Consider the following 14,549-nt stretch of genomic DNA (forward strand, 5'->3'; position numbering starts at 1 on the left):
TACCACAGGATAAAAAATCTAAAGGTAAAAACAGGGCTAATAATCGTTTTCGTTCCTTTCGTTTCAACAAAGAACAAAAGCCTGATCCTTCATCCTCAGGAGCAGTTTCAGTTTGGAGACCATCTCCTGTTTGGAATAAATCCAAGCCAGCTAGAAAGGCAAAGCCTGCTTCTAAGTCCACATGAAGGTGCGGCCCTCATTCCAGCTCAGCTGGTAGGGGGCAGGTTACGTTTTTTCAAGGAAATTTGGATCAATTCTGTTCACAATCTTTGGATTCAGAGCATTGTTTCAGAAGGGTACAGAATTGGTTTCAAGTTGAGACCTCCTGCAAAGAGATTTTTTCTTTCCCGTGTCCCAGTAAATCCAGTAAAAGCTCAAGCATTTCTGAAATGTGTTTCAGATCTAGAGTTGACTGGAGTAATTATGCCAGTTCCAGTTCCGGAACAGGGGATGGGGTTTTATTCAAATCTCTTCATTGTACCAAAGAAGGAGAATTCTTTCAGACCAGTTCTGGATCTAAAAATATTGAATCGTTATGTAAGGATACCAACGTTCAAGATGGTAACTGTAAGGACTATCTTACCTTTTGTTCAGCAAGGGAATTATATGTCCACAATAGATTTACAGGATGCATATCTGCATATTCCGATTCATCCAGATCATTATCAGTTTCTGAGATTCTCGTTTCTGGACAAGCATTACCAGTTTGTGGCTCTGCCGTTTGGCCTAGCTACAGCTCCAAGAATTTTTACAAAGATTCTCGGTGCCCTGCTGTCTGTAATCAGAGAACAGGGTATTGTGGTATTTCCTTATTTGGACGATATCTTGGTACTTGCTCAGTCTTTACATTTAGCAGAATCTCATACGAATCGACTTGTGTTGTTTCTTCAAGATCATGGTTGGAGGATCAATTTACCAAAAAGTTCTTTGATTCCTCAGACAAGGGTAACCTTTCTGGGTTTCCAGATGGATTCAGTGTCCATGACTCTGTCTTTAACAGACAAGAGACGTCTAAAGTTGATTACAGCTTGTCGAAACCTTCAGTCACAATCATTCCCTTCGGTAGCCTTATGCATGGAAATTCTAGGTCTTATGACTGCTGCATCGGACGCGATCCCCTTTGCTCGTTTTCACATGCGACCTCTTCAGCTCTGTATGCTGAAGCAATGGTGCAAGGATTACACGAAGATATCTCAATTAATATCTTTAAAACCGATTGTTCGACACACTCTAACATGGTGGACAGATCACCATCGTTTAATTCAGGGGGCTTCTTTTGTGCTTCCGACCTGGACTGTAATTTCAACAGATGCAAGTCTCACAGGTTGGGGAGCTGTGTGGGGATCTCTGACGGCACAAGGAGTTTGGGAATCTCAGGAGGTGAGATTACCGATCAATATTTTGGAACTCCGTGCAATTTTCAGAGCTCTTCAGTTTTGGCCTCTTCTGAAGAGAGAATCGTTCATTTGTTTTCAGACAGACAATGTCACAACTGTGGCATACATCAATCATCAAGGAGGGACTCACAGTCCTCTGGCTATGAAAGAAGTATCTCGAATTTTGGTTTGGGCGGAATCCAGCTCCTGTCTAATCTCTGCGGTTCATATCCCAGGTGTAGACAATTGGGAAGCGGATTATCTCAGTCGCCAAACGTTGCATCCGGGCGAATGGTCTCTTCACCCAGAGGTATTTCTTCAGATTGTTCAAATGTGGGAACTTCCAGAAATAGATCTGATGGCGTCCCATCTAAACAAGAAACTTCCCAGGTATCTGTCCAGATCCCGGGATCCTCAGGCGGAGGCAGTGGATGCATTATCACTTCCTTGGAAGTATCATCCTGCCTATATCTTTCCGCCTCTAGTTCTTCTTCCAAGAGTAATCTCCAAGATTCTGAAGGAATGCTCGTTTGTTCTGCTGGTAGCTCCGGCATGGCCTCACAGGTTTTGGTATGCGGATCTTGTCCGGATGGCCTCTTGCCAACCGTGGACTCTTCCGTTAAGACCAGACCTTCTGTCACAAGGTCCTTTTTTCCATCAGGATCTGAAATCCTTAAATTTAAAGGTATGGAGATTGAACGCTTGATTCTTGGTCAAAGAGGTTTCTCTGACTCTGTGATTAATACTATGTTACAGGCTCGTAAATCTGTATCTCGAGAGATATATTATAGAGTCTGGAAGACTTATATTTCTTGGTGTCTTTCTCATCATTTTTCCTGGCATTCTTTTAGAATACCGAGAATTTTACAGTTCCTTCAGGATGGTTTAGATAAAGGTTTGTCCGCAAGTTCTTTGAAAGGACAAATCTCTGCTCTTTCTGTTCTTTTTCACAGAAAGATTGCTATTCTTCCTGATATTCATTGTTTTGTACAAGCTTTGGTTCGTATAAAACCTGTCATTAAGTCAATTTCTCCTCCTTGGAGTTTGAATTTGGTTCTGGGAGCTCTTCAAGCTCCTCCGTTTGAACCTATGCATTCATTGGACATTAAATTACTTTCTTGGAAAGTTTTGTTCCTTTTGGCCATCTCTTCTGCCAGAAGAGTTTCTGAATTATCTGCTCTTTCTTGTGAGTCTCCTTTTCTGATTTTTCATCAGGATAAGGCGGTGTTGCGAACTTCTTTTGAATTTTTACCTAAAGTTGTGAATTCCAACAACATTAGTAGAGAAATTGTGGTTCCTTCATTATGTCCTAATCCTAAGAATTCTAAGGAGAAATCGTTGCATTCTTTGGATGTTGTTAGAGCTTTGAAATATTATGTTGAAGCTACGAAATCTTTTCGTAAGACTTCTAGTCTATTTGTTATCTTTTCCGGTTCTAGAAAAGGCCAGAAAGCTTCTGCCATTTCTTTGGCATCTTGGTTGAAATCTTTAATTCATCTTGCCTATGTTGAGTCGGGTAAAACTCCGCCTCAGAGAATTACAGCTCATTCTACTAGGTCAGTTTCTACTTCCTGGGCGTTTAGGAATGAAGCTTCGGTTGACCAGATCTGCAAAGCAGCGACTTGGTCCTCTTTGCATACTTTTACTAAATTCTACCATTTTGATGTATTTTCTTCTTCTGAAGCAGTTTTTGGTAGAAAAGTACTTCAGGCAGCGGTTTCAGTTTGAATCTTCTGCTTATGTTTTTCGTTAAACTTTATTTTGGGTGTGGATTATTTTCAGCAGGAATTGGCTGTCTTTATTTTATCCCTCCCTCTCTAGTGACTCTTGTGTGGAAAGATCCACTTCTTGGGTAGTCATTATCCCATACGTCACTAGCTCATGGACTCTTGCTAATTACATGAAAGAAAACATAATTTATGTAAGAACTTACCTGATAAATTCATTTCTTTCATATTAGCAAGAGTCCATGAGGCCCGCCCTTTTTTTGTGGTGGTTATGATTTTGTATAAAGCACAATTATTCCAATTCCTTATTTTATATGCTTTCGCACTTTTTTATCACCCCACTTCTTGGCTATTCGTTAAACTGAATTGTGGGTGTGGTGAGGGGTGTATTTATAGGCATTTTGAGGTTTGGGAAACTTTGCCCCTCCTGGTAGGAATGTATATCCCATACGTCACTAGCTCATGGACTCTTGCTAATATGAAAGAAATGAATTTATCAGGTAAGTTCTTACATAAATTGTTTTTTTTGCTTTTTTTGTTTCGTATATTGTCTCAACCTATCAAGTGGACACTGTGGAGCCATATTAAAATCTCCTGCGAGAATAAGATTACCTTCCAATATAGAGAGTATCCCAGTCTGCAATTGGTTCCAGAAGTCTGGATCAAGGGTATTAGGCGCATAGACATTACACATAGTAAACATACGATTATTGATTTTTATTTTTAAGATCACTGATCTCCCCTCCGGGTCCACCCCAACGTGCAGTATTTCTGCATTTATCCTTTTTCCCACTAGGATAGCTACTCCTCTCTTCCTCCCCTGACCTGATGAGGCAATTACCTCCTTGACCCATGATGTTTTTAATTTTATTACCTCCTCTAAGTTAAGGTGCGTTTCCTGAAGGAAGGCTATATCTGTCTTCATTTTTCTTAATTCAGTGATAATTGATTTCCTCTTTATAGGAGTAGTAATACCTCCTACGTTCCACGAAACTATCTTAAAATTTGCCATTTATCTTGATTTAGTAGGTAAGTAAAATTAGTACTGGTGGGGAGGGGGGAGCCCCCACAACAACCAGACAAAACAACAAACAAAAAAAAAAAAAAAAAAAAAAAGAAACCCAAACAAAACATTCCACCACACACCCTCCCTTTAATGTTCTGAATCAATTTTCCTATCATCTCATGCTTAGGCGCATATACCAGACAGGGATATAAAATCCCAAGTGCCTGCTTAATTTACTCACTGGAGTTTAGTTGGCTCAATAAATTTTCTGCATCTTGTGCATTTTCAAACCAATAGACTTCTCCTTTGACAAAAACCTTAAGTTTAGAAGGGTAATTGATTAGAGCCTGATATCCCTGCTGGATAAATTTGGAGCAAATTGGAGCAAGGTTTCTTCTCTTAAATGATGTTTCTGCTGAGTAATCTTGGAATAAGAGGATCTTACTCCCTTTAAACATAATAGGTTGGTTCTTCCGAAAATATTGGAGAAGAGTTATTTTATCATTAAAGTTAAGCAATTTGGCTATTACAGGCCTAGGTCTATTGTTGCCTCTATTATCAGCCTGCGTCTTCCCTATTCTGTGGGCCCTTTCTACCACTATTTGAGAATTACTGGGGGGTATCTTAAGTAGCTGTACTAAAGTGTCTGTAATAAATATATTTAGATTCTCAGGTTGTTTCCCCTCCGGTAGACCAATAATGCGAATATTGTTTCTTCTGGCCCTGTTTTCTAAATCCTCTATTTTTACTTGCATTTTAGATATAGTAGCTGCCGTGGATTCTATACTTGCACTGTGAGTGATGGTGAGGTCTTCAAGATCAGATACCCTTTGTTCCACCTCATTAATTCTGCTAGTAAAATGCCTTAGTTCTTGAGACAACAATGTGATCTCTTGTTTAATTTCTGTCCTGAGGGCATCAAATTTGGGATTTAAAGCTTCTGCAATACTTGTTACTAACGCCTGCATATTAAAGGGTTCATTTATGTCTGGGGTATTAGCAGGGGTTGGCTGTGCTTCAGTAACCGTCTCCGTAGTATTTTTGTTTCTTTTCTCTCTTGATTTCGCTGCCATGGCTGGCGGGGGAGTCCGGGAGTGACTGTGAAGGAATTTGTCCATGTGCCACTAAAGAGCATGCAATTTTAAGCAACTTTCTAATTTACTCCTATTATCAATTTTTCTTCGTTCTCTTGCTATCATTATTTGAAAAATAAGGCATCTAAGCTTTTTTTTTGTTTCAGTACTCTGGACAGCACTTTTTTATTGGTGGATGAATTTATCCACCAATCAGCAAGGACAACCCAGGTTGTTCACCAAAAATGGGCCGGCATCTAAACTTACATTCTTGCATTTCAACTAAAGATACCAAGAGAAAGAAGAAAATTTGATAATAGGAGTAAATTAGAAAGTTGCTTAAAATTTCATGCTCAATCTGAATCACGAAAGAAAATTTTTGGGTACAGTGTCCCTTTAAGTTGTGTCCTTTTAAAAAAAAAAAAGGAAAAAAAAACTTGCAAGATTGAGTTTCTGTACAAGAATGAATTTTAACAACGTAGAACCTGTGTTTTTAGTTTGCTGACCTAGTTAACTTTTATCTCAAATGAATTCAACTTTCCATTTCTTCTGATCAGATTCCGTAATGTTATTTTTGAGATCGCTCCATGTGATGAACCTGGGAAGTTCCAGGTGAAGACCAAGTTCCTAGGTGTTGATATGGAAAATTTCCAAATTCATTACCAGGTCAGTAGCAACGTTGCCTCTCCTCACATAAAAAAATATATATAAATGAAGTTTAATACAAAAATAAGTATAATGAGTCGAGTGCATTAATATCTGGCATATGATACATAAAATGTTACATACATCCACTTATTGAATGTGTACAAACTTTAGCTACAGAAAGTAAAAGCAGAATAAGTGTTTTTACTCTGCCCGCTCTATACAAGTTAGGAACCTCATGCCTAATGTTGTGTCCCCCTAGTATTAATATATTCACCCTAGAGACATTTTAGAGAATCATGCATGGAGAGACAATATAAAATATATTATGTTTTATTATATATTATTTTCTCTCCTCTCTCTTTTAGTTTAAATAGACATGATGAGTTTATTACTTTGTATGGTTTGCAGATTTCTTTTCATCAGTGTTTTTTATCAACATGTAGGATCTGCTCCAGCTACAGTATGAAGGAGTTGCTGTCATGAAGCTTTTTGATAAGGCCAAGGTAAACGTTAACCTTCTTATATTCCTACTCAACAAGAAATTCTTCAGGAAGTAAATGGACAAAGCTTGCTCCTACAGACCTCTCTATCAGCCTTTCTTGCATGACAGGCTCCCTCTTGAGGGAGCAGAGAGAAACTACAAGAATCACACCCATGCAGAAGACCAGGGAGGCTGTGCTATCCTCACTAACTTCTATAATCCTCTTCTGCACCTTGAGAACACAAAAGCCAAAAACTTTATTTTAGAAGTCCTGGATATTTTGCACGTGATCGTTGATTTCCATTATGTATTGATACTCCTATCTTCTGTGCTTGGTTTCCTCAAACCGCGAACTTGCTTCCCTGGAGTGATGGGCTAATCCTGCTTCAGCTGTTGACTGTCTTGCTTTCTTGGGGAGAAACATGAATTATGAACAGGTGCACAGAAGTATTAGATTTTTACCTCTGCTGCTCACAAATATTTAACTTTTGCCACTGCTGCTTTATTTATAACTTGTTGATATTCTGATTATAGAAAACTGTTTGCAACACTACAGCGTTGAATTTTGCATAACAAACTGTTTTGATTAACCTGCACATTGTTCAGAACAAACTTCATGTCAAGGTCTGAATATGTAGGTTGCTGAAAAGTGAGCTATTTTGTAGTGTACGTTTATATTTATGTAAATTCCCCTAAGGCCAATAAATGGCCACTTTTTAACATTAAGGCATTAGGGGAGATTTTATCTGAGCACTTTCCTAACGTTTTAGTCGTTTTTGCCCTCTACTTGCAATTTGGGGCAAATCTGTTTTTATTTTATTTTTCAGAATGAAGGCACATTTATTTGACATAGTTAAAAAAAAGTTTTAAATTATGTTTTTGTTTCCCTGAAAAAATGGAAAACAAAAAACACAGTTGGTAAAATTTATATTGAAACTAATACAGCAGTATCAGTTGTGTACTTTCTGCTAATTCTCATTGGATGATTGGTGCTTTCAAAATTAGTAGGAAGTAGCAACTAATATATTTGTTTAAATTAAAACTACTGCATTTTTTTTTTTCAAGCCAAAAAGCCATTTAAAATGCTGCTCTTTCAAATATGTAGTTTTTAGTACATTATCCCTTTACGGCTCTGGTATAGGTGTTTATACTCTCTGTACATATAAACCTTGGTACACTAATCATTGGGCTTCCATTCGTCTTTTGCTTTTTAATGTTACTGTTTATATTTGTACACCAGTGTTATGAAGAACGATTTACTCACTTCTGCTACACAAATGCTATAAATCCAGTATCTGTACAATAAACTTGTTTTTATAAAGTTCTTTACATGTTTTGTGCTATTGAGATGCTGGGGGAAATGGGTTTTATTGTGATTCACCTGAGGTTCAGTCCATTTCTTACCCAAAACTACAGCTTGTCATGTCATTAAATGAATAAAGTGTCACTGACAGATGGATTAGAGCAGTAACTGGCAAGTGACAGTCTCTTATATCCACAAAGCAAATATCGCCCATGGTACACAAGAAAATATCTGCACTCCCCCTCCATTCCCTAATGTGCCGCTTGCCCCTTTTAGCTATCGGGCCTCATATGCAGCCCTTTAATACTACAGTGATTGTAAACCAATATAATTCAAAGTAGTACAGTGAATAAAATTAAAAGAATGTGTGTCTGTTGATCTGAATATTTTTTAAGGCTGATGAGAGTCCAAAAGATAATTAATCATATGTGGGATATTCTTTCCTGTCCAACTGGAGGAGGGTAAACTTCCCATTATTCAAGAGCTTTACTCTATCCAGTATTCCTATCACTCTGCTCTCTGTTATAGAAGAAGTGTTGATCTTCATGTTGTTGAGTTCTCTAACCAATCAGTGACCCATATAGCCCATCAGAGTGCCTTCTAGACAGAGAGAAATGGAGGACATTCAGCCTGGAGGTGAAAATGTGTGCTGCTCCTTGAAATATCCCTGGGCTACAGACATACAGAACATTAGACACTATGTTTCAGATATGTTTTTTTTTGTTGTTTTTTTTACACTAACCTTCGCAGGGGCTGCCATGGTGGAATTATATTAAAAAAAAGGTGCTGTCCCTGAGAGTTGTGAGAAGTCTCCTATTGATATGACGCTTGTTGGAAAGATAAACTTCACTGCATAGGTTGAAGTTGGCAGTGAACAGGGGGCATACTTTAAAAATGAAAACCTGCAGCCAATTACAATCACATTACGCTGGGGACCATGGTTGTTTTCCATCTGCATGTTTAGTGTGTGTGTCCCTGCACAGTCATTTGACAGTTGTGCCGAACTTATTGCAAATTCAAGACAGTGATTATCTGCAAGGAGCTGTGGTTCCCCTCTGGGTGTCTGTCAGGGAGCCTCCATGATATTTCTCCCAAGCTTAATGATTATATCCAGACTCTGGGTCCCAACTTGTGGCTGCTATGCCTCCCCCACAAAGCAGAAACATATACTAGCTGCTGAGGGTACCCCTCACAATAGTTTTCCCCAAGATCTCCTATGTTTAGTTAATTATCTAGTTCTCAAGTGGCCTCTAATGGGAATTAAGGTTCAGAAATTTCGTTAGGGAGGAGGATTTATTGTCCAGATTTAAACAATCCTCTTGGAATCAGCAGGGGAGGATTGTGTCCTTTCAAGCTAGCGCAATATACATGCTTTTATTATGGGAAGTATTTCAAAATTTGAGATACAGAACAAACAAAACGCTCCTAAGGCTTCTACTAAATTGCTCCTAAACAGCCTACCTCCGCTATACCTGATTCTATATTGGTGTTGGTCTCTAATGAATGGAACAAACTGTGTGTGCCATGTGATCCTTCAGCAACATTTTGTTCTATGTTCCCTTTACCGTCCTCTACAGAAAAGGTGTGTGAGACTTCACAAGGTGGATGATTTATATCCTAGCTAAGCATACCACTATTCCATTGTTTGTTTCTGGATCTGGTAATAAGACAGTCTGTCATGGTGATAGACTCACCAGCCCATAGTGGAAGCAGCCTCCTTGAAGAGTTCATAGTGAAGTTAGTGAACATGACTGATGCCACTCTTCTAGGTTGGGTAATGGCCTGGGACTCTCAGAATGTAGGGAGAGTGGTCACTTCGGGAGGCAAGATTACCCATCAATATTGTTTAACTCTGTCCGATCTTCAGGACTCTTCAGAGCTGGTCCAGTCTCAGACAGGAGTCTCATAACATTTCAATAAGACAATGTTACAGCAGTGGCTTATATCAGTAATCATAGAGAAACAAAGTTCCTTGGTAATGAGAAAAGTGTCAAGGATTGTCAGATGAGCAGAACATAACCAGTCCCTGATCTTGGCCCTTCAGATTCCGGGGATCAACTATTGGGAAGTGGACTTTCTCAGTCATTTGCATGCTCATCTGGGAGAGTGTTCTGCATTAGGAGATTGAGAGATCTCATAGTGCCAACAGGCTAATGTATGATAGGCAACAGACAATATTAAAGATAAAATATAAGTTATTCATTTATTATTATAAATGACTAAAAACCAATTTGAACAAATTAAAATTAAGATTGTCTAAAATGATGGTAGGATAAGTTCAATAAATGAAATAATAGTCCAAATGTCCAGTAGTGCAGAAGTCCAAATCCTAAAAAGTAGTGTGAATCCTTGACTGTGAAATCCTAAAGTTAATCCTGGAAGACTCCTAAAGATATCCTTTAGCCCTCTGATCCACAGCCTTTAAACAGTGGATCAGAGGGCTAAAGATTGCCACTATAGAAGAGCTGGAAGATCTGATGGTGAAGGAGCAATTTATGCAGCTGTGCCCAGCAGAAGTCCAAGAATGGGTTTTGGATTGTAAACCCCAAACCGCATTGGAAGCGGGTGAGCTTGCCGATTTTTACACAACCAAAAGGTCAATAGGCAATGGGAAAAAATCCTTTGTTAAGGGGGGATCCACCTGGAAAGGAGCTGCTGCATGACCCCCCTTCACAAAACCTGCTGTGCTTTTGTTTAATGTGTCTGTTCCCTCTGGGAAAGGAGGGGCGAGTGCTGCACCTGGGCAGGGGGATACCCACAGGTGTTTTGCTTGCAAGAAAGTGGGCCACATCAGCTCCACTTGCCCAAAGAAGATTAACTTGGTGCAATCGGCTGGAGTGGGTAATCCCTCAGAATTACCAGCATCTGTTTTGTTCATTACACGTCCAGAGGAAAACAACAGGAGAACTTGCAACTGTGATTGTCGGGAACTAAGGTAACACTTGGGCTTCGGGACACAGGTGCAACAGTGACTCTTGTGTGTCCAGGGCTGGTGAGCTCTAAGGACATTATTCCTGGCAGGACTGTAGCAGTTAAAGGGATGGGGGAATGTCACTTGCAGTGCCTATGGCACGTGTATATCTTGATTGGGGAGAGGTTTAAGAAATGTGGGGGTATCTGAAAATATTCCTAATGATGTTTTACTGGGTACTGATCTAGGTAGATTGTTATCTCTTTATGTGCCTGATAATGCTACATGTGACCTAGTGACATTAGTTGTAGACCCTTATGTGAAAAGGGCTGTGTGTAAAAATGCTCAGAGACATTCTGACCAGGAGGGAGGACAAGGTGCATGTGTGCAAAGTGATGTGTCTGTGCTGAGATGTGAACCTGTAAGAGGAGAGACTGACTGGGGAAAAAGACGGATAGATGGTGTGTGTCTTCCTGTGATTGAACCAGCAGTATCTGCAGAATTAAAGTTAAATATACAGTGTGAGACTAACTGGGGAGAAAGGCAGATAGACTGTGTGGGTCTGTCTGTGCCTGAACCGAGTTTAACTGTACAGGGAGAAACTGTTTTTGAGAGGAGGCAGATGAGTAGTGAATGTCTGTCTGTGATTGAATCAGTGGATTCTATAGAAGGAAGTGAGGATATGGGGGAAGGTGACTGGGCCGCTGGATGATGTGTGCCAGAACCAATTGAGCCCTCTGTGGAAAGACAGGATATATGGGATAAATGGCAGAAGGAAGATATGTGCTTGCCTGCACCAGTGTCAGAAGGATACCAAATTCTGTGTGAGGATGTGAAGTGGCAGACTGAGAGAGAGCAAGGGGGTCAAATGTAACCCACTCTATAACAGATGCAGCAGTGCACCAGAATACAGAGTGTTTGGGGGAGGAGGGTACAGGATACTCTTTGAGGGACTCCCAGAGTGAATGTGAAATATTGTGGGTGACAGAGACCCCAGTAACTTCAGCTGTGACCTATAAACAGACTGCAGAGACTGGCACAGACTACAGACACAGGGGGAGGAGTATAGATAAGTGTATTTACACAGCCACACAGTGCCATTCAGTAGATACACTGATAGGTGTGCAGCATCAGAGTCCCCAGCAGGCTCAGCAGCTAGGACCCACAGTGGAGAAGAGGGGGGCAGTTAGGCAACCCCCTACCAACCATAGCAAAGTGCAGTACAGGCATTCTACTCCAGTGGAAGGGCAAGAGCCCTGGGTAGTTAAGCAGCAACTAACAGCACACAATATATAGCAAGACCCTAGGCTTCACAGACACCTCTGTAACAGGGGTTGATGTACCATTCATGGACAAGATGCGAGCCTTATTGGGGGAGGTACCTGCAAAACCTAGAGATGCCAATGCCATATTCCTACACAAACAGTTGCAGGATTTTACTGCCAGAGAGGGAATGTATGAGATGGGGAAAAATGTTCTTGTACTAATGCCCATGAGGCAGAACAAACTACAGGCTGCATGGGAGGGTCCCTGCAATATATTAAATCAGCTGGGTAGAGCAACTAGTGTGTCATTTTTAAATGGAGGGCATCATGATGACAAAACTGCTAGGTGCAATTGGTCTGGCAATGGCGTTATCACCACAAGGGGAAGCTCCCTTTGATACGCAGCTGGAGTGGCTTGTGGCCACCCCCTTTTGCATTTCTAATTGGGGGAGGTGTCACGAATACCTCATGATTTAGCTGCCAAGGTGCTAATTCTCTTTAGCCTGTGAGCTAAAAAACATTTGTTTTTTCAAGAAGAACTGTGTCCTGTGTTTATGTTTGTTTTCCAGACCCCATTATAAATTGTTTCAGAGTTCCACTTGAATAAATGTTATCTTATAGGCATTGGTGCATCCAGGCCGTAAAAGTGTCGGTTTTAGAGACACAGAACAGTGCCTCTTCACAGAAACTGATAAGGTCAATAAACGGACATGGGTAAAAGGTAGATATGTGTTTAAAACATGATATGACATTAGATGAAGGTAAATATGACAACCATGTCATATTTGGTATCAAATTGATTATCACAATGCAACTAAGAGATTGCCTTTCTGCTTATATGAAAATGGATGCATCTAGCAGAAATTATGTGTTCTTTAATTTCAGGCAAAGACTTAGTCTATTGACGGTCGTAAAAGGATAAGAGGCTTCTCAGCCCCTGCAAAGAGGGTTGGGAAAGCAACCTGATCTCCTGAAATTGTATAAAGTTCTTGTGTTTTAACATGTAAAGTTGTCATTCTTACAAGGGAGGCTGTGACAAAACAGAGTAAGGACCCATTGCTTCATGCCATCTCTCTGGCACAACAGATTCCAAAGACTTGTACAGTATATGGTTTCTATTTTCTTCTTTTTATTTTAATCTGTTTGCTTGTGTGTAATTTTATTTGTAACAACATTTTATTAATAATGCATTGTGCATAATATTTTTTGGCATAATAAATAATTCATTTATTAAGCTTTGGCCTTTGTCTAATATTTGAACCACGTTACTGAAAGAGACTGGAGTATTAGAACTGTATATTTTAGGTTATTTTCTGCTACATTGTATTCTGAGAGTTAATGTGTACCTCTGGGTTTTTCCTTAGGATTTTCCCTTTAATAAATCATAAGTGGTGGCAGCTTAGATATTATTGTTAGTTTAGTGTGGGTGGCATTAAAGGGGAGTTTTGGGCATTTCTTTTACAGACTAAAGAGTATTGTTAACTCTTGCACCCACTGAACTAAGTCATAAGCTTGCCTGACGTGGCAAGATAGTGACATATTAGTGACAGTAGGGGTCTGATAACCCTTTCTGTGCCAAACAAGTTACTGGCGCAGGGTTGGTTAACCTTGGTTGTCACACTCTGGGAGTCTTACAAATAGGTATAATAGTTTAAAGTATCTTTTGCTTTCCTGATCAAATTATGATACATATGTATATAAATTAAAGGAGAAAGGCACGTTCTGTAATATTCTCCTACTGCGTTATGTTTCCCTACCTACGGCCACGCCTACAAAAAACTTGCAAACAAAGTTGTGCATGGATGTGCTCACTGCCGCAGTAGGAAAATATTACAGAACCCGCCTACAACAAACTTGTAAATATACTACAGAGCACACATGCGCTTATTGCCGCAGTCAGCAAATATTACAGAACTGGTACGTCCATAATTTTGGCACTAGCTGGGGCAATTTAAATAACCGTGGCAAAAAAGGCTTAATATCCAATCATTTAATCAAACAAATCCATATTTTTAGATGTCACCAGCTGGTGCCAAAATTAATCAAACAAAACCCTACAATAAATTTGAAAATGAAGCCTTTTTTTGCCACTGTTATTTAAAATTGTCCCGTGACACTATAAACTATCAGTGTTTGCGGAACGCAGTTTCCTGCCCACTGCGGGACTGACAGCTCTGTCCCGGTGATTTGTTTGATTAATTTTGGCACTAGCTGATGACATCTAAATAAAAGTTGCAAAATACGGATTTGTTTGATTAAGTGATTGAACGTTTTTCATTAATATGAATATGAAGCCTTTTTTTGCCACTGTTATTTAAATTGCCCCAGCTAGTACCAAAATTATGGACGTACCACTTCTGTAATATTTGCCGACTGCGGCAATGAGCACATGCATGCTCTGCAGTATATTTACAAGTCTATTGTAGACAGTGAGCGCATGCGTGCACAACTGCCTTTGCAAGTTTTTTGTAGGCGTGCTGGAATCGTCATTGCTGACGTATGAAGAAGCTTGCGACGGGCTGGTGAATCACTGGAGCGGCTTCAAGAAGAAAAGGTAAGTATTTTAAGAAAACGGGTGAAATGTAAACTTTCATGAATGAAAGTGCCCCTGTTTTTAAAAGTATTTTTTACATTCACTTTAAGAATCGTTACTTTTGTAACATAGATAATCCAGGTAAATATGGCAGCCGAACTCCCCCCACCGTTACGTAGCTGCCTTCTTCTTCAAATGATCATCAAATCAGAATCCAAACCTCGGT

At 39.8% G+C, this 14,549-nt stretch overlaps 1 protein-coding gene across 1 annotated transcript in view; it reads left to right on the plus strand.

Annotated features, from left to right (window-relative positions):
• The window catches only part of IQGAP3 (IQ motif containing GTPase activating protein 3), a 297,924-nt gene extending 290,289 nt beyond the window's left edge, over window positions 1–7,635 (plus strand). Inside the window, exons 37-38 of the mRNA XM_053705201.1 lie at window positions 5,740–5,848; window positions 6,274–7,635. Of these exons, the coding sequence (XP_053561176.1) occupies window positions 5,740–5,848; window positions 6,274–6,387 (223 nt within the window). The 3' untranslated portion in view covers window positions 6,388–7,635. The remainder of the gene's footprint in view (window positions 1–5,739; window positions 5,849–6,273) is intronic.
• Window positions 7,636–14,549: the final 6,914 nt, after the last annotated feature.

Source organism: Bombina bombina, chromosome 1 (genome assembly GCF_027579735.1).
Source record: "Bombina bombina isolate aBomBom1 chromosome 1, aBomBom1.pri, whole genome shotgun sequence".
Lineage (NCBI taxonomy): Eukaryota > Metazoa > Chordata > Amphibia > Anura > Bombinatoridae > Bombina > Bombina bombina.